Raw genomic sequence first — 24,532 nt, 5'->3', positions numbered from 1 at the left:
CTCGCGTTGCATGAATGGGCGGAATCGGCGGAAAATCGGGGGGGTGCTTATGAACGACCTATGGGAGACCTCAGGATAATAACGTGGAATGTCAGGGGCCTTAACAGTTATTTGAAAAGAAATAAAGTCATGATGTATCTGAAAAAGCAGAAAATAGATATTGCACTACTACAGGAGACGTACTTGACGCGAGAGAAGTTGGACCTGGTTAAGAGAAAGTGGAGAGGGACTGTGGTGGGCTCGCCATACTCTGCATACGCTCGGGGTGTGTTGATCTGGGTAGCACCGCATGTCCCGTTCCAATCGATACAAGAGGATGTTGAAACTGATGGAAGGATGGCTATATTGCGAGGGCTGGTGGAGAGCAGGGAGGTATGCATAGTAAACACGTATGCCCCCAACCAAAACACAGCAGCATATTTCAGAGCTCTGTGTACCAACCTTAGTATGTGTATAGGGAGCGCGGTGATCTGGGGTGGGGACTTTAATTGTGTGTTGAATCCTGTGGTGGACAGATCTGATGGTGGGGTGGGTAAACCTAGCCTGGCGGTGAGAGCGTTGCAGACACTGCTAGTTGATTTTGGCTTTACAGATGTGTGGAGGATGAAACATCCCACTGAGAGGCAATACTCGCACTATTCAGCCTCGCATTAACTGCACACTAGGCTCGATTATGTCTTTGCTACAGCAGATGTGATGTCTGAGATTACTCAAATCGAATATAAGGCTAGGGTCCTCTCAGATCACTCGCCCCTGATCCTCAGATGGCAATATTGCCCCCCACGGGCGAGGATCCCTACATGGCGCCTCCGAGCAGAGGCGCTTAAAGATCCCGTCTTTAGGGAAGATATAAGGGAAGAGATTACTAACTTCTTTGAGGAGAATACTGGGAGTGTTGATTCCGCGGGCACATTATGGGAAGCTTTTAAGGTGGTGATGCGGGGGGCGGCCATTACTAAGTCAAAGGGGTTATAGGGTGGGGTCTTGGCTGACCTACAGAGGACGGAATCTGAGCTAGAAACAGCATTGAAGAAAGGTGACGTGGACACGGAGCTGGTACAATGTGCAGGGCATTTGGAAAGACTCTGCAATCTCAATTATAGGAAATATGTTGAGAGGCAGCACGCGGGGGGAGATGAGACAGGCCGCCTTTTGGCCTGTCTATACAAAAGCGAGACCCCTAGGCCTCCGATTAGGACCATTATTAGGGAGGACGGGGATGAAGTGGCCACACAAGAGGGGGTTAACAAAGAGTTTGCAGATTATTACAGAGTGCTGTACGGGGATGATGAGACGGGTGACCAACGCAAGATAATTGAAACGTTAGAAGACATAGAGCTGCCCAAGATCAGTGAAGAGGAGAGAGGGAGGCGCTAGATGAGCCAATTACGTTAGAGGAGTTAGAGGCGGTTGTGAAGCAGTTGCCTACCAGTAAGACCCCGGGAGCAGATGGGTTCCCCAGCGAATTCTATAAAGTATTCCTATAAAGAGAGGAAGTTCTCCCCCCAATGCTGGACATGCTTAACGAAGCGTTTGAGATTGGACGGTTGCCTGAGTCGCTCAAAGAGGCGATCATAATACCGCTGCCCAAGCCCAACAAACCGGAGCATAGATGTGGCTCCTACAGACCTTTGTCGATGCTAAATCAGGACAGCAAGATTTTAACAGCTGTCCTGGCAAATCGATTGCAGAAAGTGATTGGTAGACTGATACATCCTGATCAAACGGGTTATGTCCCGAATAGGAATATAGCACACAACCATAGGCGACTTCACCGGGTGGTCGAATGGGGCAGCAGGAATGAAGGTGAGATGGCGATAGTGTCTCTAGATGCAGTTAAAGCTTTTGATTCGGTCAAGTGGTCATGGCTGTTGGCTGCCTTGGAAGGGAATGGAATGGGGCCGGGCTATATCAGGTGGGCGAAGATGTTGTATAGTGAGCCGCTTGCCAGGGTCCGAACTGGAGCGGTGATATCCGAGAGATGGCAACTTGGTAGAGGCACCAGACAAGGGTGCCCCTGGTCCCCGATGATTTACATTTTAGCCCTGGAGCCTCTGGCAATATGCCTTAGGGCACAGTATGATGCGATAGGCATTGAGGTAGGAGGGGAACGACACTTGATATCCTTGTACGCAGATGATTTGTTACTGTACTTGCAATACTCAGAAGAAAATCTCCTATACATACTTGAAGTGATGGAAAGGTATGCAGAGTTGTCGGGCATAGCTGTGAACCCCCAAAAGTCTGTCATATTCCCGCTAGGTAACTATAAGGGGACCCCTGTAGATAGACTACCGGCGCTACAAGTACCATGGGCAACTAGCTCTTTTCGTTACCTGGGCGTAGATGTATACCACACGGTGGAGGAAGAACATAGACATAATACAGAAGTAGCCGTTGAGAAAATTAGGAACAGCATGCAGTTCTAGGCAAAGCTGCCCTTGGCGATGATGGGGCGGGGGGCTATGCTCAAGATGGTAGTTCTACCCAGGATCCTGCATTACTTTAGTAATATCCCATACATGATACCCAAGACGTTTTTCAGTAAATTGAACAGCATGTGTAGGGACTTCCTGTGGCATGGTACCCAAAATAGAGTGGCGTTTTGGAAATTGCAGAACTTTTATGAAAACAGAGGTATCAGACTGCCTCATTTTGAGGTTTACTATTTGGCGGGACAGCTACAGTATGTGGCTAAGTGGCTCTCTGATGAAGTGACCCCTGAGCACAGGGTGCTTGGACAGGACTGCGCCCCGTTTTATTTGAAAGAAATGATCTGGCTGCCTGAAACCGAAATGAGGGGGCGTCCTGCGATGATGAGGTTTGGGTGGAAAATCTGGCGTAGGGCATGTCGTTTTTTGGAAGTCCCATGCCTGTGCCTCCCGCAGATACCGCTGGTTGCTTTGACAGGAGGGGATAATCAGTTGAGGGTGATTATTAGGACCTACTGGGAATCGGTGGGGCTGGTAACGCTAGGCGATGTTTGGCAAGAGGGGTCAATTAAGGAGTTTATAGAACTCAACGAAGAAGCGAGGCTACCTACGGGCCAATATGTCACGTACATTAGGTTGGTGCGGATGATTAGGAACACCTGGCCAGAGACAGTTTTGATAGAAGAACCAGATGCAGTTTTGGGAGCAATATATGATATATCCGAAGGAGGGCATGAGATCTCGAGACTGTATGAGATGGTGATGGCTAAGGTGGGGAAGGAATTGACAGATCTGAGACTGGACTGGGAGGCGGAAGTGGGGGCCCCAATGGAGGTTGGGGTGTGGGAGCGTGCCCTGGCTATCACAAAAAAGTGTCTAGAAATGCCAGATTAAAACAAATACAGCTGTATGTCACGCATAGGGCATACATGACCCCCTTGAGGATATCTAAGTTTCGAAACACTGGAAGACAAGTGTGTCCTAAATGTAACCTAGAAAACGCTGACATGGTACATATGTTCTGGTCATGCCCGATCATTGGGTGTTTTTGGGGAGAAGTAGCGCAGAAACTGGCTGATAAGGGGGTTACTCTTGTTATAGATACGGCCTGGGCCTGCTTACTGGGCGGGTTCCCTAGGAAACTCAAGCATATTGAGAAACTGAGAGATCTAGCGTATGTGCTTGCAAAACGTAGGATTGCCATGGGGTGGAAGAAATGCCACAAGCCTAAGGTGGATGTATGGTGGAAGGACTTGCAGAAATGGTCGGAAGCTGAAACGGTGGCATGGCAAGAAGCGAGTGGCCTGGCTGGAGAAGGGGAGGCGGGCACCTTGTTGGCTTGGAAATCGCTAATAGCAGAATTGTTTGGAGTAATATCAGATCCAACAGACTCCGAAGAGAACGAAACCCAGCCGCATGTACCAGACATTGAATGAGATTGACAAATAGGCTCATGGGGGGAGGGAGGGGTCGTGGGAGCAGTGATTAAGATAAAATGATGTGTAATGGAACTATTATGACTATGCTGCTTGTTTGGTTTGTATTGTTTTGTTTGCTTAAAATCAATAAAAGAAATTAAAAAAAAAATATCTTTCTATTACACAGTACTGGGCACTGTCTGGTATGTGCCTGTTCCCCCTGTGAGGGTCACTGGTACAGTGCTTTCTTGTCCTTGAGGCAGCTTTTGGGTTCCACGCCACCTTGGGTTTTGCTTCATCTTACCCCGCCTTGGGGATCTGGTTTATCGTAACCACCCCACCCCCACAATCCCCCCTCACCCTTACGGGGGCTATGCTTCTCTTACCCCGCTTTGCGGTATGGTTGCTCTCACCCCACCCTGGGGGAGGTATGGCTTCTCATACCCCGCCCTGGGGTCTGACTTCTCTTGTCCCGTCTTGGGTATGGTTTCTCTCAGCCAACCCTGGTGTATGTTTTCTCACACCCCGCCTTGCTTCCCTGGTTCACTGAGACCGTAGCGTATGTTCCGTTGTGATGCTCCTTGCGAGGACGAGAGAGTTTGACGCAAGCATCGTCTGTTCCTCAGCGTCTTCTGGATTCTCCGCTTCGGGCAGAGCTTGCGCCTTTCTCCCATGGCCTTCCTCTGGCTCTTTTGCAGCCCTCCCTCAGCCACCTGTCATCACGCGTCTTGGCATTTGCACTGGTTCTCTTGGGCCGGGGCGTTCCCAGTTCCTCCTCAAGCAGGACTTTCAGCATTCTGCCGGTTCCAACATGCTTGCGTAAGCTCTCCTTTTCCTGCCATTCCTCCCAGGAGGGAGTGCTCCATGTGTCTTTAGATTTACGGATGTCGCTCTTCGTTCTAACGCTGATTGGCTCTTCGTTCTAACGTTGATTGGCTCTTTATCCCTCTGTTAGGCTGTGGGACTTCCCACGCTCGCTCAATCCCAGCTGGTCGTGTGCACACAGACTGTCAGAAACCACACCAACCATCCTTATTGGAGGTTTCCAATTAAGACATTTGAACTCCTAGTTAGTCAACAAGGGTAATATTGGAATCTTGGGGATAGTGAGGATAACTAAAATCCCTCTCTAAGGGGGTTGGGGGCGATCTGCAGTGGGACCCTGCTTGCCCTGTCCTGTAGGAGTAGTTAAACTGAGCAAACTCACCTTGCTAGTCCCAAAGGAGGTGGCTCTACTTTGTGGGGAAGGGGGTGAATTCCCTGGATTCGTCATAAGCAACATAATCTCTTCAGAAATATTACATTCCCGTCAGTGCAAATGCATGGAACATTCATATAACCTTGATATTTACAGTACTCTAAGAAATAAAACAATGGAAATTTCCCTGATCACTTTTGGTGTGTTTTTTCACAATAGATGAGTCAGAAGGTCAGCTTTAAGTATTTTGAAAGAGAAAAACAAGCACAATCAAGATGGTTAGCAGTAGATAAAGCGACTCAACTTAATTCTACAGTTTTTAAAAGAATTAACCCTTAAAGTGTGCCACAAATCACTTTCTGTCTAAAATGAGTTCAAATAATCATCCTTCTAACCTTAAGGTTCAAACAAGTGTTTCATCTTCACTTAACCAACTGTGACTTATTTCTCTCCCTAGTATGTCTGATCAACAAATAATTAAAAGTACAATGGCCGGTTGTCGTTTTTATTATAGTGTCTCTTTGCCCAATCATGATACGTAGATCCTAGAATCTCTATCCTTAACTATCCTCAACTATTAAATCCGGATCGTAAAAATTCCTTAGATCATGATAGTCTAAAAAGGTTTTAATGAAAAGAGATTTACAGAGACCTCAGCACAATTTAGAAGTTCCCATTGAACCTCATTATGCAGGGCCAAATCCATGCTTCTGTTATGCACAACCATAAGAAGAGTGGTTTTAAACAAGTCTCATAATTAACCTGACATACTCCTGTCTCCAGACACAGAGGAGTACTTGAAGCATTTTCTGGGAGAAGCAATTCTTTTTAGAAAACGCTTTTGCCAAATTCCAATTTGAAAACTGATGTCTGACTAAAGAGCACCACGGAATGAACCTGTGCACTATAGACCTCAGTGGCCAAAACGACCTCTTTCCTTTCCCATTTTTTGACAAATGAGTATGTCCCCTGCCCTCTGAGCCAGAATATGACTACAGTGCACAACTGTTCAACCCATCTGATATTTGCTGACAGCCAATCCTCCAGATAGTCAGTAGTCCACTTGTTAGATTGGACTCCCCTTAAGGGACTTACTCCCATGACATACACTAAGAATAGCTTTTGATATTTGACACAAAGGCTTCAGTGAGGCAAACGGCGTGTATAACCTCCATCTGCTTTGTAATCCTGCACAAAGATTTTGAAATCGGGACCATGTCTGCATAAAGAATCGCTCCTATTTTGAAACCTTAATCCAATAGCTATCAAGATTTCCACCCTGTTATATTGCTGACAAACTGTTATTGCAGAGAGTCTGTGAAATTAAGCAAGGAACTGTCTAGGGTAGAATTGTAGTTTTCTTTTTGTAACAATGTATTGGAACATAATGGTGGGATACGTTCTATAATCAATTGGTCTTTGAGGCCCTGATCATTAACAACTACTCTAATCATGTCAACCCTTTGGACTATTGAGCCAACATCCTACAAGTTGAAACTACATCCTCTTTTATCATGGAGCAGTACACCATGATGTGACAAATCCAATCATTGACTCGATTTACCTGAAGAACTGGCCATTCCTTAGCTCTACACTTAAGGTTGAGCATATCCATTTAGAAAACATTAGGTGAGTGATGTCTGGCTTCACTGGCATCTTTAGAATCATAAAGTCACTGTGGCCGCCGCCCAGAGGAAGTACTAAGCTCTTTGGTGACAGAATTTGACAAATGTTGCTCCCAATATTGTCGGCTTTCTTGGAGAAGTCACCATGCCAGCACCTTTCTTTCCCCCCTCCGCTGGAACACTTCAAGCACTGCCCTGTGTTTAGCTTACTGCTGGTTTATTAACCATATGCATGTTCAGGTTTTCCACAATAGGACAACACCAGTTCACCCAGGTTTGCACCATCCATCAGCCTGGATATCTTCTGCTAGTTGGCTACACACAACTTGCAAGGAAGGGCCACTTCCTGAGGGTGTGTTTTTAAGGGCATGGTGAGAGCCACACATTTTAATATAGCTGGAGTGGGCATTTTATTTCACAATCTATTATCCTGAAGGCTCTCTCGAACATAATTATCTTGTAAAAGAAGCGCATATTTGTGACACCTTGTCACCCTCATCTACACATGTCTCCTGGGGTACAAGCTTTTGGAGCAATTGTGATAACATTAGCCACCTCTTTAAACCCTATGATGTGGTGAACTTCTACAAGGAAATACAAATGTTTGACCATTTTCCCATGTTTCAAGTGAGGATACTGCAAATGCCGCCAGATGTTCCAGTGAGCCTGTGGGTCGTTTCCCCACCAAATCTTTGCTGTGCAATTCCTTGCTCTTCAAATTGGGAGTCTCATTAAAAATCTCACCTTCGCCTATTTAGACTTGCTGCAGTCTGAAAATCATCAAGCAGGACCTTCAGCTCTGAAATGAAGGTTGGCCCTTTGTAATTGATGCCCCTGTTACGACTGACTTTTTCAGATGGGGAGAAGGGCACAATTTGATAAGGGCGTTTTACCCATATTGTATGGACGTATCTTGAATTCCTAATATCAGAAAAACTTGGTACGCACATCTGTATCTGGGTTTTCTGATGATCGGCATGTGTGCAGCACACCACCCCTTCCAAACTAACAAATGACCCCTACCAGTGACAAGTTGACAACATGCTATAAATTAAATGTGTCCGGTCCACTCCCACATGTGCATAAAGATGGCGTATGTTTAAGATGTAATATGTAATTTCTTATACGATATAGTGTTACACCGTTGTGGGATCTCGGGCATAACTGCAGAACGCAGCATAAAGTAACCATTGAGACAAACTGACAAACAGTGAAACACTAAATTCGTGCAGTGCTGGCATGCTTTGGAGGACGTTATGAGGTGAAGTGTCATGGCCAGTTCTGAGGTCCCTGGCGGTTCAACTCCATTCCTGGTAAGCAGTAAAACAGTACGTCTTTGCACTTGGCGTGATTTGGAGAGTTCCTTAGGAGACAAAGGTGCATGATAAGCCTAGTAATGTCGGAGTAAGGTTTGGCACAGGTCTACTTTTATCTAAGACTCCATGTAGCCACTATTGGAATAGTCAAATATTCAACTCCCTTCTGAATTTGCAGACTGATCAGGATTAAACAGAAGATTAAGTGACTCAGTGAGAAACACCATTTCGAAGAGATAGAGCAAGTATTTACCAAATGTGGTGGGATATCTGGTGAGGCATGGAAGCCTTTTCAGCCCTATAGGAAAAGAAACATTCTCTGGTACAGACTTCACCCTGTGTTTTAGATTACATGTGAAACTAAAATAAAATGGAAAATCATCAGAGTGTTCATCCTAGGTACTGTCCACTTACTGTTGTATGAGACTTGTGTCAGTCGCATGCTTGTTAAAGTCACATTTGGGTTATTGCTCATTGCCTTCTTGCTGCACTTGCTTTATTGTTGATTTGCTACTGTTCACAATACTTTACCATGCCCCTCCTATAAAATGTTCCCCTGTGCTCCTTTTATTCTTTGTATTTTCTAATGTTTGGATTTCTCTTTGTGGTTTATCACAGGGTTTGGATTGATGCTTTTGATTGACATCATTCGGTTGCTCTCACCAAGTCACATCATCCAAATCAGTGTGAAAGATAATGAGGACATGCCACAGCTCACACCACAGTATGTTCTCGGGTCCTGTGGGCTGCATACAAAAGGCAAAGCCCCAATAAAACATAAAGGCTTGCGCATAGGTTCCGAGGAAGAAGAGGCGATGGAGGAAGAGGTCATCGTTCATTCCATGCTGCCTACAGAGCATAAACTTCTCTGTGTTTCATCTGAGTTTAGTGCTGCAGGGGATTCAAATAATATGTAAGCCATTACACTTAATAGCCAACAGTTTTGTGAATCTGTTAATGCCGGTGCTCCACCCTTTGTACTCACAAGTTTAAGATATTAAATTACTGTATAGATATTACTTTCTAGAGTTCACAGATGGTTCACAATAAGTTGTATGAGCTTTGTTAAATGTGAACATTAATGGGATATGGTTGCTCAGAGAGGGCAATGAGATAGACCTAGATATTCTATTCATTTTGTAAACAGTGATAATAATGAAATGACAAACACCCACCTTCACAATGCTCTGCTTGAAACAGTTTGGCCCATACAATTCCGATTGTCAAATAACTACGACAATGAGGCAACATAAAGTGGTCTTGTGTAGTTCCATCCTGCCAATAACGTTGTTGGTGTGCGCGGCTCTGTAAAAAGAGGGGTTGGGTAGGGATGTTAATGGATTAGTGGTAATGAGGAACAGGAATGTGGTTGTGTTGATGAGAGCAGGTTGGAAGAACCTGTCACCTGAGTGCTGCCTATGGATTCTGCTTTTAGTGTGGGTACTCTGCAAGGTGCTGGTCACCTGGGCAGACCCAGTATAAGGTGATAGTAGATGCATCAGATTGAGATTGGGAAAAGGTGTTGATAGGGACAGCGTAGGGCATACAACTGCTTTTAGTGTGCTGGGTGATGGCTGTGGTGTAAAATTGGTTAATTTAGCAACGAGCTTTTATTGAGAGATGCGTAGGTTGAAAGGAGGAATGCGCTCCATGTTTGGCAATGTCTTAGGGGTGTTTGCAGCATTTTAGGCTTTTTTAAGCAGACACAATAACTTTGTCATGGGTTCTGTTGATTAAGCATTTGAATGTGTTTAAGCTTTTAGATTTCAGTGTATTGAAGCTGACAAGAACTGTTTGATTAGTCTTGGCCTGTTTCTTGCTGTATATCCAGTTCGTAGAGCCATGTTTTGAGTTGCTTCCTGAATGTTTGCTGGGTTGCGTCAAGGAAGAGGGGCTTGGGTAGGGAATTCCATGTTTGGCAGCTAAAAATGAGGACGGTCCTGAGTGTCGTTTCCTCTGACAAGGAGTACAACAGTTACTTGATCTGAGAGTCCTGGTAGGTGCTTAGTGCGGAAACATCCTTATTTATTATTATAATTATGCTATTTATTGAGCGCTTTACAGAGGTGTACAAAATTACAAATGCATAACAGAGTGTTTTTCAGAGGTAACAGAACAGATGTACAGCGTGGTTAGGATACAGAGGGGCACAGAGGAGAGGGGCAGGCAGCGTCTAGCGAGTCAGGTTGCACGAGGGGTGACGTGATGGCCTAGGTGTTGAGAGATTCCGGAGTCTTGTGTTCATTGGATTGAGGGGGCACTCTGGAATGTAGCCCATCTCCTGTTTAATTGTCCAACATCTGTCATAGTGCAGGAATGCCTGACTAACCTTTCTCCTGCAGCTAGTCTTGCAGAGGAGATGAGGTCATAGTTGGTCCCTCCCTGACATGGGGCCAAGTGTGCAAATGCTACCAGACCAGGACTACACCAGCACCATAAGAGCAGCCAGTCAGGCGACTTCCAAGTGGTCTGGAAAATATCCATAACCTCTACAGTCCCTCCAAGATGTTTTAGGTTTGGATTGACTCGTACAGCCTGGTACCGCCTCTCTCCACTTATAACAATGGAGAACAATTACTGTAGTCAAGACCCATCGGCTCTATTGTACCCTGTGCTTGTAGATCTAGTTCTGATTCGCCTCTAGCCCCTTAAGAGGAGACAATAGTTCAGCAATGAGTTCTAATGCATATTTGTCTAGCAAATTTGGACTGTTGCTTTTAAGGATGCACATCTGATGAGTCTTCAGCTGCAGAGTGAACTGAATCCTAAACAAATTGCTAAGCCTTTCTGAGTTATAAAGCGAGTTTGTAAGACTATTTGTCCACCCCAGCACCTGGAAATTGTTCAAAGAGTATGTAACTTGATAGAATGTTCATACCAGTGACAGTTGCTGTTATGAATAGGCTCTGTTTTTATCAACTGTGAAGGAGCTTAGACTATAACTCGGAATAACAAAACATTGTAGTCCTGTTTTTGTTTTAGCAATTAGTGAGGGTAACAATTTGCAGGAAGTGTTTCTTTGACTGACCCATTAATTGTTTAGTTAATCCACATTTCATCAAGCTACCCAAAGCCTTTATGGTTTTCATAGCACTGACCTGGGTGAATGATTTCCAAATTGGAACTTCACTTCCTATTCAGCTTGCATAAAAATTCTGAGCAAGCAGGAGTAAACCTGTTGTATGGCGATTCTCTATCCACAAGTGTCACATCTATAACGTATTGGCAAAGTATTCTAATCATGCATGGAAATGATTTGAAAAGTTAAAAAGAAAGTACCCCAGAGTGTTTATATTTGAAATAGAAAATATTCATCTAGTCCAATGTTACTGAGGGGTTGAACCTTTATACCTTCTACCAAAAATCTCCATTGGAGTTCAGTGGAAAAAATAATTTCAACTCAGAATACCTTTCCAATGACATCTCTCTTCCAACCGCTGTTACAAAATCACTCTAGTCTCCAACTCCAGGGCTCGAGGGCTGGAAACATGTTGGATTTTCCGTTTACACCTCATTAATGTCCATGATATAACTTTGCATACAATGCATCTAAATTTAAGCACATTTTTCACAGGAATATTGAAGGATATCCAGCCTCCAGTTCTGGAGTTGGACACTGAAAAACCTGAAGGTGTTTCACGACTCATTTCCCGGGGATCCCGTATACAGGTGGCCAGGGAAGGGCCATCGTTATTGGATCCCGACCCTGGGGGTGGACAAGCAAGGGAGAAAACGCTTGTGTACAGGCACGTTATAAATGCCATATATCATATCACCTGGGTAGGGGGTCCTCTGGAAGTGGGGAGAAGACACCGGAAGGTGAGACATTGTGTCCCCCATTTCCTGACAGTTATTCCCTCTACCTTCATGGGATACTACAACTCCCATAACTCCCCTCCTTTCCTTATTAGCCCAACTACTGGGATGAGGAAGAGGAAGACTGAGACTAAGAAGGTTACTTCTAGTAACATGCAGTGGCCTTGTCCCACTAATAAGATCAGGCACTCGGTCACAATCACACACACCTGAAACTCGTGGACCGCTATCCAAACTATAAAAGGTGGAGAACAGAAAGACACGAAGAGCGAGACCAGGGCCAAAAAGGAAGGCAAGCTGGATGGCGATACGGAGGAGCAGCTGAGAGAGAGCTGCCGAGAACGAGGCCAGGGAGAACGAGCTGCTGACAGGCTGCAAGTTGAGGCAGGAGAAAGCATGGCGAGGGAGCAGTGTCTCCAAGAAGCCGGAAGAGTTCAGACAAGGGAGTTGAGGGGCCGGCTAATCCATTTCCCTCATGCACCAGCAAACTGCTTGTTACCCCCCCACCCCCGTCCCCTGCCCCGGGATTGTCTGAAGGGCAGGTGGGCAAGACCCTGAGACAGGATGCACAAAAGCAATTGCATGAGTTCAAAGAAACGGGGCACCCGGTTTGTGATACGTGCAATTGTGAAAAGCTAGTGTTGCATGCAAGGCTACTCATTGAAGGATAAAGACATTGAACTGAGAGTTTGAATGTATTTAGCCAGTGAGGGAGCCGATGAGAATCAAAGTAAGGGAGCAGTGTTGTGTGAGAAGGCAGGATGTTGAACGCTTCTTGAAAGATAACAGAACAGTGAATAATGAAAGCAACATGTGTTGAAAGCCATTGAAGCTAAGGGCACGAGGGAAAGAGAGCATGCAGAGATCCCGAACAGCTAATGTGAAAGTGAACTGATATTTTTGTGAAATAAGGAACAGAGTGGCCGTGGGCCCGTTCTGAGAAACCAAGTGCAAGTGGCACAGACATTGAGAAGTCAACCCTATTGTCAAGGTGGTCACGCATATGGGTGAGAATACTGTGCGGTTGCAAATGTCTCTGTACTTCTCTTTCACAATGTTCACCTATCAGAGGATGGGGAAGGGAGTTCTCCCCGAGCTCTGTGAAGCAGAGCTGTTTAGCTGGAAAGTGTTTCAGACATGTTTTTTTCTTCCCCCAAACTTATTTTTATTGGTTTTGTGCATACAAGCTTTCAGATAGAACGTAGACAATACATTGCTTAGAGCTTGCATATAGCCGTAATGGGGAACAAAACAAGTACATGATAACACAAATAACAAAGACTTTGGGAGAGGGGAGCGGGTGGGCCGAGGAGAGGCGCAGGGAGACGGAGTCTTTCACAGTTCGCTTAGTTCGAGGGGATGAATCGATTTGGTGTGTTTGGAAGCAGTATTGATCCAGGTTGGATTCTGCTGGGGTCTGAGGCCTGGAATGTGGGGTGTTCTGTGGCTTAACATTTCAGCTCTGACGGTGTTGACACTCTACTTCACGCTCTCTGGCCGGTCTTTTCAGTCTTGGTTCCCCATCCAGCGAAGGGTTGGAGGCTGTCTCGCCACTCCTGGGAATTGTTGTGTGTAATCCAGGAAAGGAGCCCAGGTCTGGTCAAAATTGGGCTTGTTGCCAAATCTGACTGCTGTGTTTTTTTTTCCGGCGCAATTATTTCCCAGCACTTACACGACCACATTTGAGTGGCTGCGCCTTCTGGGTTTTTCCAAAGTCTGGCAATTCATATCTTTGCAGCTGTTAGAAAGTGCGAACATTGGTTCACCATACGGCCTGTTAGTGGGAATTGGCCTTCCCCCGTCGCTCCAAGTAGGACAATTCCCGGGTCCCATGGGATCGAGTCCTGTTATCAATTTGATTTGTTCTAGGACATTTTTTCAGAATTGGGTGGCTTTCGGGCATGCCCAGAAGAGGTGGAACAGCAAGGCCACGTCAGGGCATCCTCTCCAGCATTGTGGGGGGGATGGCCGGGTTACATTTGTTCAGGATCTGTGTTTGCTACCATCTGTAGCACACTTTAAATGCCCCTTCTGTATTTGTTATACACTTTGAGCTTTTGTGCGCTCGGGGCAAAATGCGGCTCCATTCATCCGGTTCGATGACTCTGCCTATATCTTTTTCTCCATATTTAGTATATAGGGCTTTTTTGGTTAGATCCGTTATGTCCAATAGCTTGTATAGAGTGGATATTTTCCCTCTCGGGGGGTTTGCAATAAGTGTTCGTTCTGGGGCTGTTAGTTCTCTGCTACCGTGCTTCCTAGCAGACTCGCTTGATAGCCAGTGTCTGAGCTGTGTGTACTGGAACCTCTCCATCTCTGGGACTTGGAATTTGGTTTTGCAAGCCTCGAAGTTCAGCGGATTTCCATTCTCAAAAAAGTCTGCCATGATCCTCAGTCCGCTGTCCCTCCATTTGGCGAAGTTGTTTGGTGTGATGCCTGGGGAGAAATCTGGGTTGTCGTCAGTGTTTCTCGTTGCTGGCAGTAGGCCTGTATCCTGGGTGCTGCAGAGATCTTTTGTGTTTGGTAGCGCTTCTATCGGGGTCTTGCACCATTCTTGTTCCAGTTTTAACCATCGGGACGGTTGCTGGTTAGCTTCCATGCGAAGGCTTGGGAGAGCTGAGCTGCAAGGCTGTACCTGGCCACGTCTGGGACCCCTAAGCTGCCCGTCGCTGAGCCCTGGAGCATAATGCACTAAGGAATTTGTGATTTCGTTCCTTCCCAGATGTATTTCAGGATGTCTCCCTGCAGTTTTTGGAGAGCTTTCTTCCGGATGGTTACTGGGAGGGCAAGGCTGAAATATAGCAGTCTTGGGGGTAAGTTCATCTTCAGAGCTGTGATTCATCCGAACCATGAGATTTCTTGCTTCTGCCAGCGTGCCAGGTCATTTCTTAACTCTGAGCAGCGGGGGGGGGAGTTTGTTTTGTATATTCTTTCTGTTTTGTTTAGTATCTGAACCCCCTGGTATCTAATCTGCGACTTTGCCGATGGAATCAGATATTTGGCTTTCAGCGCTTCCTTAAGTTTTTTTTCGGCACATTAAGGCCCATTGCTGTTGACTTTGTGATATTTACTGTGAATCCTGAGGCTTCTCTGAACTCTTCTAGTTGTTGCCATAGGACCTTCATGGATTATTTCATCTGGGATATCGTTAGTAGCATGTCGTCGGCATATAAGGCTGCTTTGTAGGATTCTCCCTTGACTTCAAGGCCGCGTATTGTCGGGTTGTGGCGAATCCTGCTGGCGAATGTCTCTATGGAGAGCGCAAATATGAGTGGGGAAAGAGGGCATCCTTGTCTAGTGCCTCTAGTTATGTTGATTTGATGTGATCTGGCCCTGTTTAGTCTGTTTCGTGGAGGGGCATTGGTAGTTTGCTAGCACCCATTTTCTACGAAATTTGGGCCGAATCCATAGTGGAGTAGAGTTTCTCTTATGTAGCCCCAGTCCAAAATGTCGAAAGCTTTGTGCGCATCCAGAGGACCAGAAGTTCCAAACCCATCCTCTTTGCCGGCTCGATTATATTTATGGTTCTTTGGATGTTGTCCTGGGTACTTTGGCCCGGGATGAAACCCGCTTGGTCCGAGTGGATTATGTCCGGGAGGAATGGGGCTAGTCTGTTCGCCAGGATTCCCCTTGCACTTTTCCCCCTCCCCCACCCCTGCACTTGCGCGATCTGAATGACACCTGGCCTAGTAGGATCGTTGTCTGTCTCCCCTTGTTCCTCCCCTCCCTGCCTCGTCGCGCCTTGAAACACCTGTGTATAGGCGCGTTACAAATACCATATCATATCATATCATATGCGAATATTTTGGCGTCATTATTTAGCAGTGCTATGGGTCTGTATGATGCGCATTGCACACAGTCTTTCCCTGGCTTCGGGATGAGGACAGTTAGCGACTCCTCCATAGAGGTGGTGGTAGAGCCCGTTGACAGGAATGAATTGAATAGGCTTGCCAGCTGGGGCGCCAGGATATAGGCGAATTTCTTATAAAATTGTGTTGTGAGCCCGTCTGGTCCCGGGGTCGTATTTTTCAGGGAACGGATTGTGTCTTCCACTGTGATTGGGCATTCTAGGACTTCCAGTAGCGGGTGCGGTGGCGCTTTTGGGACAGAAGCCAGGAATTGCGATAGGACCGGCTTAGCTGTTGGTAGCCCAGTCATGATCTCCTCGTTGTGTTGCGTCATTAGATCGAGTTTCTCTGCCTCTGTGTGGTGAAGGTTACCGTCTCTGTCAGCCAGACAATGGGTAATGTTCCTCGATTGCAGCTTCTTCATTTTGTGTACCAGGAGGCGATTTGCTTTGTTACTATTGAGGTAGTAGAATTGTTTGGTGTAAGTCAAAGCTCTGGCTGCCCAGTCCGCCATGTAGGGTATTTTGTGTAGATTTGGGGCCTAGCGGTATTTTCTTACAGCCAAAAATAAAGTAATTCAGCAATAATCACTCCTTGCATTCAGATTGGTTTTGGTATTATAATAATATAGTGGATATGCATTATTTCAGTACACAGATATATTTAGTTGGTATACATTTTGTTGGTGGTATTTTTGGTGAGCATAATTCCTTTGTTTTATTTGTGGCCCCAATATCCAGAACCCCCTTTCTCCTTACTTAGTCAGTTTGTGTGATCAATAGAGAGACCTGAGGCCTACATCTTATGGATACCACAATTTTCACATACAGTATTCACAACCCCTGTGGTATTATCACTAATTTATTTACATCACTGAAACTATTTCCAGAGGCCTCTCTTTCTGCTGACTCATATACGTCCAGCAAACTATTTAATTATGTTCCACTCAGAAATCACACACACATATATACACTGGGTGGAACCACGCACACAGCTATTTATAATTGCTCATAACATTACTTTATCTGCATAGAAACTTGGCGCTTTAAGCATCATTCCCTCTATGGCATAATATTTTTTTAGACACCAAATGAAACAGAAACAAGAATACTCTTAGGCAGACTGTGTGTTATCACAATTTCATTTTAAAATGATACATTACCATTCGTGAGACAATCCTCTCTGAAATAAAAACATGAGAAAGGCAAAATGCAAGAACACTACGAATTTCATTTCATATTTGCACAAGGGAGAGAAAAATTACATCGTTTGTTTTGCCTTCAGCTGGCAACATTAAAATGTGTCATTTAAACACAGTGAAAAGCTATCGCTACGCTGCCTGTCTAAAACAGGTCTCATGAACATGCCGCACCCTCACTTTTATACAAGATAATTACCAGCAAATTGTAGCTGTTCAGCACGCGAACTCCCCGGACTGGTTGCTTTCTTTAAATGGCTCAAGGCTTTCTTTCAAAGCACCCCAGCGAGGACATGCCGTTCTGATCTACAGTCTCTCAAGCCGGTGCTTATTGACTGGAATCTCCAGCCTAGGAAAGTCAGCAATGGACTGGGACGACACCTCTCAATCGGGAAACCCCATAGAAACTCCAACCAAGTCTTCCCCGGAGCTGTGCAAAATGTCCTCTGCCTTTCTTCCTCCCCGAGATGCACCAAGAGACCTCTGTTACAGCCCTTCATGTGACGTGCATCCAATAAAAATCTATCATGTCATACCCTCCTTCAAACAATGGCTCACTTTTCAGTAAGAAACTGTATCCACTAATTTCCTGCTTATTCGAGTTTTGTTTCTTTAGCAGGGACAGTGAAAAGCACAGAGAAAGAGAAAGGAAAAAAAAATTCTGAATGTCCGTTTAAAATGACTTTCAGCCTGCCTCATTTTGCACTTGGAGAACACATTATGATATTAAGAAGTTAGGATCATGTTAGTACTGTTAATTATATTAGTTCATTAATCCTCAAATGTGTCTCCTGCAACAGAGGCATTTCAGGTGAAAAAAAAAATTGTGGGCATTTGCATTTTGAATGTGAAAAAAAAATGGATGTGTTTTTGACTGAGTAGCCTGTCTTCATTGACATGTCCATGTTGCACTGGCAACACATAACTTGCTGTACCGCATTATAGCAATATATTAAACCCATGCAGTGGCGCTGCATTTAAAAAACACGCTAAATAATCCTACATACCCCTCCTTTTTCTGAGAATTTTGGCCATGGTCCAAGCCACAATTGGAAGAAATCCAACTTGCTCCCTTTCTTCTTTTTTAAAATGTATGCGTGTTGGGATATCTTTCACACCCCGTTGTAGCCACTAACATGAGCAACATCTTCATTTTTACTGATAAAACGATCAACCATCCTCCCATTATTAGCACCAGGACAGCTAAGCCCAATATAGAGCGTTCCCCCCCAGGTTCCCCAATTAAATCTTTCCACTTCTATTATACCCAGGTTACTAACTGTAATGTTGTTCTTTCTTAGATTCATTTTCACTACGTGTTTCTCTTTGATTCAATAAGAATTCTAGGTCTGGGTCTATTGGAAATGCATCCCTTTGAAAAAATTCAATATTTTCTACTTGGCTTTCCCAAATGTCATTCGTAACATGAAATAATGTTTCTCCAGCATGGGGTCTGGCATGGATTCACATGCTCATGAATATTCCCCGTCGTCAGGCTGGGAATCCTCGGTAAAGAAAAAATCAGTATCAGTTTCGTTTCTGATCTGTCTTTCGTAGTAATAACCAATCACTGGTCTCTGCGTCATACTGACCACAGCCAATGACTGCCCTCTACCTAAGCACCGCCTCTGGCAGCCATCTTCTGATTTTTACCGCACGTTCATGTGTTGGGATCCTCGTGCTATTGCTCTCGAGCGTTAGTGCTTTTTTTTCACGTTTTTTCTCAAAAACTTCGTTTTTTCGGTCAAAAGAGCCTCAAGCTCCACCGACTCTCCATCCGATCAACGGGGACCCGTGTCGGATTCGTCTGCGCCCCTCAAGGGTGAAGATTTCGTCGAGCTACGCTTTTGGAGGACTCCAGAAGCTTCTCAGGCCCGGACATGGCCCAGGAGAAGGGAAGCTCGACGCCCGGAAAGCTGTTCAGGATCTGCCCTGGATGCCAGCTGCAGAACGTCTTTAAGGAGGACGAACACTCCTTTTGTCTCTACTGCTTACATGAGGACAAGACGCACGTGGAGAAGGACTGTGCGTTTTGCGGCAATATGTCGGAGCGGACCATGAAGCACCGCCATCAACGTCTCGCCAACTGGCTGGAAGGGAAGAGCCCGTCAGGCGAGAAGAAGAGGAAGAAATCCGAGCGGTCTTCTAAGACCTTTGAGGACGCCCCGGCGACGGGGGTCCAACACAAGGCCAAGCACCGCGAGTCCGCTGGCACCGGGAGCGCCGAACGGTCGGGCTCTACGCGCGCCAGGCAGGGCGCACCCTCCCTGGCACCATCAACCACGAGCCAACGCTCTGGGTCGGGTAAAAGGAAAGGCGAGCACCCGGCGAAGCTCCTGGAGAGGCCCCGGTCGAGCTCGAAGGCCCCATCGGAGGGGGAGCGAGGCAGTGTCCCCCCCCTCAAGGATAAGGCGGTGAGCGCACCTAAGGTGGTGAAGGCCTTAATCCATCCGGCCAAGCCCTCTATCGATACTGTCGCGGCGGCCCTGGCTCAGCCTGTGGAGGCTACACCAGTGGTGGCGACCTCGGGGCTCAGAGTCTCCCTGCCACCTCGGAGGGAGTCCTCTTTTGTGCCCATCGATAGGACCCCCGTGAAATCCCCGGCGGGGAAGAGAAAGGGGGGGCAGGGCGTCGTCGTAGATTCGGCCTCAACCTCGGAGGAAGAGCTGATCGAGGTCTTAAGCCACGGCCTTGGCGTGGAAGAAGACCGGCCCGTCGGGATGGGTCCCGACGCAGGTGACGACGACATCGTCGAGGGTGCCGACGGGGCCCCTGATCGCCCGTCGGATTCCCCTCTGCCAGCGCCGCAAGACAACTCGGCGGCCATTTTGTTGGCTATACAGTCCTTATGCTCAGAGATAAGGACGAGACTACCGTTGCCGACGGAGGAACCTCTCCCGTCGGGGGATCCTGAACCGGGACCTTCTGGTGTTCCCCCGCCCAAGAAAAGAAGGATTCACCCTCCACCTCCTTTTCAGCCGTCGCGCCCCGTCCAGCCCTCCTCCCCGTCCACCCGAGGGGATGATACAGGGACTGACACGGCAGCGACGGGTACGGACGACGAGGTATACGACGAGGATCTACCGTCGTCACCTCCCACCAGGGCTTCTTCGCCCGACGAGATTGGATCGTTCCACTCCATGATCGCCAGGGCATCCGAGCTTTTCCAACTCTGCCCTGAGGAGAAGAAAAAGGAAGGATTCCTTTATCAACGGCGCGAGGCCAAGAGGAAGACGGTCCTCGCGGTGCCTCTACTGGACGACATTTGGGATGAGGGCCTCGCCCTCCTCAAGAACCCTTCCACGACGCCAGCTAGAAGAGACCGGTACGAGAAGAAGTACCGGGTCCCGGACGCGGCCCCCCTGTGCCTCCGGGCGCAGCCTACCCCGGACTCCGTCGTCTCCGCGGCGGCCAGGAAGAAAGCGGGGGGGGGTGCGGCCTCCACATCGACTTCCCCACCGGACGGCGAGGGAAAGAAATTGGACGCTATGGGACGCAGGGTCATCTCGTCTGCAGCGACGACGATTAAAGCGGCCAACGCCTTGGCTATCGTGGCCCGCTACGACAGGGAGCTATGGTACAAACTGGCTCCCCTGCTGGACTTCCTACCGGACGACAAGAGGGCGGATGCCCTGGAGATCCTACAGGAAGGTGAGGTGGCGTCGGACCACGCCATCACTATTGCGACAGACATCTCCGACACTGAGTTCCGCCAGTTGGGCAACGGCGTGTGCCTTAGGCGGCGTGGATGGCTCAAGGCTACGGACTTCCGTCAAGACGTACAGACCAGAGTCCTGGACATGCCGTTCGATGGGAACAACCTGTTTGGGAAAACAGTGGACGATTCCCTTCAGGCCATTAAAGCGGACACTGAGACGGCCCGGGCCCTTGGGGTTCTGCAGCAACGACGGACGCCCTTTCGGAGCAGCGGAGGCAAGGGCGCCTCCAAAGGTTCCGGCGGCGGTTTCTCCACCTACCGTCAAGCGGCCCGCTCGTCGTCTCAGGAGGCCCACAGAGGACGAGGCAAGTCTGGCGGACCCCGCCGTCGTCGCCAAGGAGGTCAAGGCGGCAAAGCCTCGTCGAAACAGGATTGAACCGGCCGTGGGGTCGGGCCCCCACCGAAGCACCCCGGTGGGAGGCCGGCTGGCGAGCTTCGTCAGCGTGTGGGAGTCCATCTCCACCGACCGTTGGGTGCTGGACGCCTTAGCCCGGGGCCACGCGCTCGAGTTTCAAAGAAGGTGCCCGCGCGTCCCCCCCCCCGTGGCCAGAAAAGAGCTTCACGTCCCTCAGCTTCTCCTGGAGGTAAAGGCGATGCTCAGGAAGGGCGCCATCGAACTCGTCCCAAAGAGGCTTCGGGGCTCCGGAGTTTACTCGAGATACTTCCTCGTGAAGAAGAAGACGGGAGGATGGCGCCCCATCCTAGACCTGCGACGTCTGAACAAGTTCATCAAGGCGCAGAAGTTCCGGATGGTCACCCTCCAGCACGTCCTGGGGCAGCTGGAGGAAGGAGACTTCCTGTCGTCGTTGGATTTGGAGGATGCCTACTTCCATATTCCCATCCTAAAGGGGCACCGAAAATTCCTCAGGTTTGTGGTCCAAGGGCGTCACTACCAGTTCAAAGCCCTCCCCTTCGGACTACGGTCGGCACCCAGGGTATTCACCAAGTGCCTTGCACCGGTGGCGGCGCAGCTGCGCCGCGAGGGGATCCACGTCTACCCCTACCTGGACGACTGGCTCATCCGAGCCAAGACGAGGGAGCTCGCCGTGGAGCACACGGCAAGGACCGTCCAACTTCTCACGGACCTGGGATTCTCCGTGAACTACGCCAAGTCCCACCTGGTACCCGCGCAAAACGCACTGTTTCTGGGAGCGAAGCTCGACAGTGTCCCTTCTGGCCTCCCCGTCGGAGGAAAGGACCAGGTCCATCCTGGGCAAGGTACAGCGGATGTTGGTTTCCGACGCGGCCAAGGTGAGGTCCATCAAGTCCCTCCTCGGAATGATGTCTTCTTGCATCTACCTCATTCCCATGTGCAGGTTCCGGATGCGCCCGTTGCAGGAGTTCCTGGACGCGCGCTGGATCCAAACGACGGGCGGCTTCGAGGAGAGGATCACACTCGAGAGTTTCCGCCGAGCGGTCCGGTGGTGGGGCATCTGACGGCGGGCATGGACTTCCAGACCCCAGACCACCAGGAGACAGTGACCACGGATGCCTCCCTGGAAGGGTGGGGAGCGCACACCGAAAACCTGCACGCGAGAGGCCTTTGGATCCCGACGGAGAAGTCCCTCCATATCAACGTCCTGGAGCTCCGTGCAGTGTTCTGGGCCCTCAGGTCCTTCCTTCCGTCCCTCAAGGGCAAGGTGGTGAGGATCTTTACCGACAACACCACCACCATGTTTTACATCAGGAAACAGGGCGGAACCAGGTCCCCAGCGCTGTCCAAGGAGGCGCAGGACCTGTGGCATTGGGCCGTCGCCCAAAGGATGTTTCTGGTGCCGTTTCATCTGGCAGGGATAAAAAACACCATCGCCGACTCACTCAGCAGGGAGCTGCGCTCGTGCCACGAGTGGGAACTACGGCAGGATCTAGTGGATCGCCTCTTCCGACGGTGGGGCACACCCCAGATCGACCTGTTCGCGACGGCGACGAACTCCAAGTGCCGGAGGTTCGCCAGCAGGTTTCCCCAGGCGAGGAGTATGGGCGATGCTTTCTCGTTCCCCTGGGAGGGCCTGTTCCTCTACGCGTTCCCTCCTTTGCCACTCCTAATCCGGCTCGTCAACCAGCTCAAGAGGTCACGGTGCAGGATGATCCTCGTCGCACCTGCGTGGCCGAGGCAGATATGGTTCCCGGACCTTCTGGACTTGTCAGCGTCCCCGCCAATCAAGCTGCCGGTGGACGCGGATCTACTCTCCAGGGAAGGAGGCGCCATCCTCCACCACGACCCGAAATCGCTGAACTTGCAGGCCTGGCTCCTGCAGCGCTAGAGTTTGGAGGATACGACATACCGGCCGACTGCAGAGAGGTTCTTGCAAAGGCCAGGGCGTCCTCGACTCTTAAATGCTACGGACACAAATGGAAGAGGTTCTCTGTCTGGTGCCACGCACAGAAGATTAACCCTCTACGGATTACGGCTCCCCAGGTACTGCCGTACCTGCTGACGCTGGCCAAAGCTGGACTGGCACACGCGTCCATCAAGATTCATCTTGCTGCGATCTCCCGATACACCAGAACCACGGGCCGGACGTCCTTGTGGTCTCATCGTCTGGTGAAAGAGTTCATGAAGGGACTGTTCAGATCGTTCCCGCCGGTGAAGGCTCCGGCCCCGGCGTGGGAGCTCAACGTGGTGCTGACCAAGCTCATGGGACCTCCGTTCGAGCCTCTGCACTCGGCCCCGTTGAAGTTTCTGTCGTGGAAAACAGCGTTTCTTGTGGCCATCACCTCCGCACGACGGGTGGGAGAGATCCAGGCCCTTTCCTGCAAGGCCCCGTACTTGACTTTTCACGACACGAGGGTAGTGCTCAGGACGCACCCCTCCTTCATGCCCAAGGTACCGTCGGACTTCCATCTGTTGCCTGTGTTCTTCCCGTCGCCTTCGTCTCCGGGTGAGAGGACTTTGCACTCGCTGGATGTGGCTAGAGCGCTGAAGTTCTACGTGGACCGCACGAAGTGTTTTCGGAAGACGTCACAACTCTTTGTGAACTTTGGACCTGTCAATCAGGGGAAGGCTCTCTCGAAGGCTTCCATTTCCAGATGGCTCTCCGGCTGTATCATGTACTGTCATCGGTTGGCAAACCGACCGCTGCCTGGCCGTCCGAGAGCCCATTCCACCAGAGCGATCGCAGCTACCACAGCGTTCCTTTCTGGTGTGCCCCTGCTGGACATATGCAGGGCTGCTACGTGGAGGTCGACGCACACCTTCACGAAATTCTACTGCGTCGACCGGGATTCCAGGGAGGAGTCCAGGGTCGGCCAAGCAGTGCTGCGCAACCTGTTCGCCTGAGGTGAGCCTGGTGAGGAGGTAAGATGCTTAATGTTGAGTTTGATGTACTGCTTAATGATGAGCCTTTGCCACCTCCCGTGGTTGTGCATGTGTGTACTGCTATGTATTCTTTATTCATGAGCATGTGAATCCATGCCAGACCCCATGCTGGAGAAGGAACAAGTTACTTACCTGTAACTGTTGTTCTCCAGCATGGGTCTGGCATGGATTCACATGCGAACCCTCCCGCCTACCCCTCTGCGGCTCTTCACTTGGTCATACTGCCACTTCTCGTGCTTCCAAATCTGAAGATGGCTGCCAGAGGCGGTGCTTAGGTAGAGGGCAGTCATTGGCTGTGGTCAGTATGACGCAGAGACCAGTGATTGGTTATTACTACGAAAGACAGATCAGAAACGAAACTGATACTGATTTTTTCTTTACCGAGGATTCCCAGCCTGACGACGGGGAATATTCATGAGCATGTGAATCCATGCCAGACCCATGCTGGAGAACAACAGTTACAGGTAAGTAACTTGTTCCTAACCCTCCAATCGACACAATTGTATCCTTTGGAACCTGTAAGTGAAAGACATTATATTTCACCTGTTTAACCACATATGTTCCATGATTTAATTGTACTACTGTCAGGTTTTTTAAACAGGTGCTGATCGACCATTTACCTTTGACCATTTTAGCCTGTGCTA

The 24,532-nt window shown here is 48.6% G+C and overlaps 1 protein-coding gene across 1 annotated transcript in view; it reads left to right on the top strand.

Annotated features, from left to right (window-relative positions):
- Window positions 1-24,532, top strand: part of NOL9 (nucleolar protein 9) — a 717,932-nt gene that overhangs the window by 385,654 nt on the left and 307,746 nt on the right. The window contains exon 8 of the mRNA XM_069610369.1: window positions 8,608-8,902. Coding sequence (XP_069466470.1) covers window positions 8,608-8,902 — 295 coding nt within the window. The remainder of the gene's footprint in view (window positions 1-8,607; window positions 8,903-24,532) is intronic.

The sequence above is a fragment of the Ambystoma mexicanum genome, chromosome 8 (assembly GCF_040938575.1).
Source record: "Ambystoma mexicanum isolate Mex_15411 chromosome 8, UKY_AmexF1_1, whole genome shotgun sequence".
NCBI classification, from domain to species: Eukaryota; Metazoa; Chordata; class Amphibia; order Caudata; family Ambystomatidae; genus Ambystoma; species Ambystoma mexicanum.
Note: the sequence above shows the minus strand (reverse complement) of the source record. Positions and strands in the feature narration are given on the sequence as shown.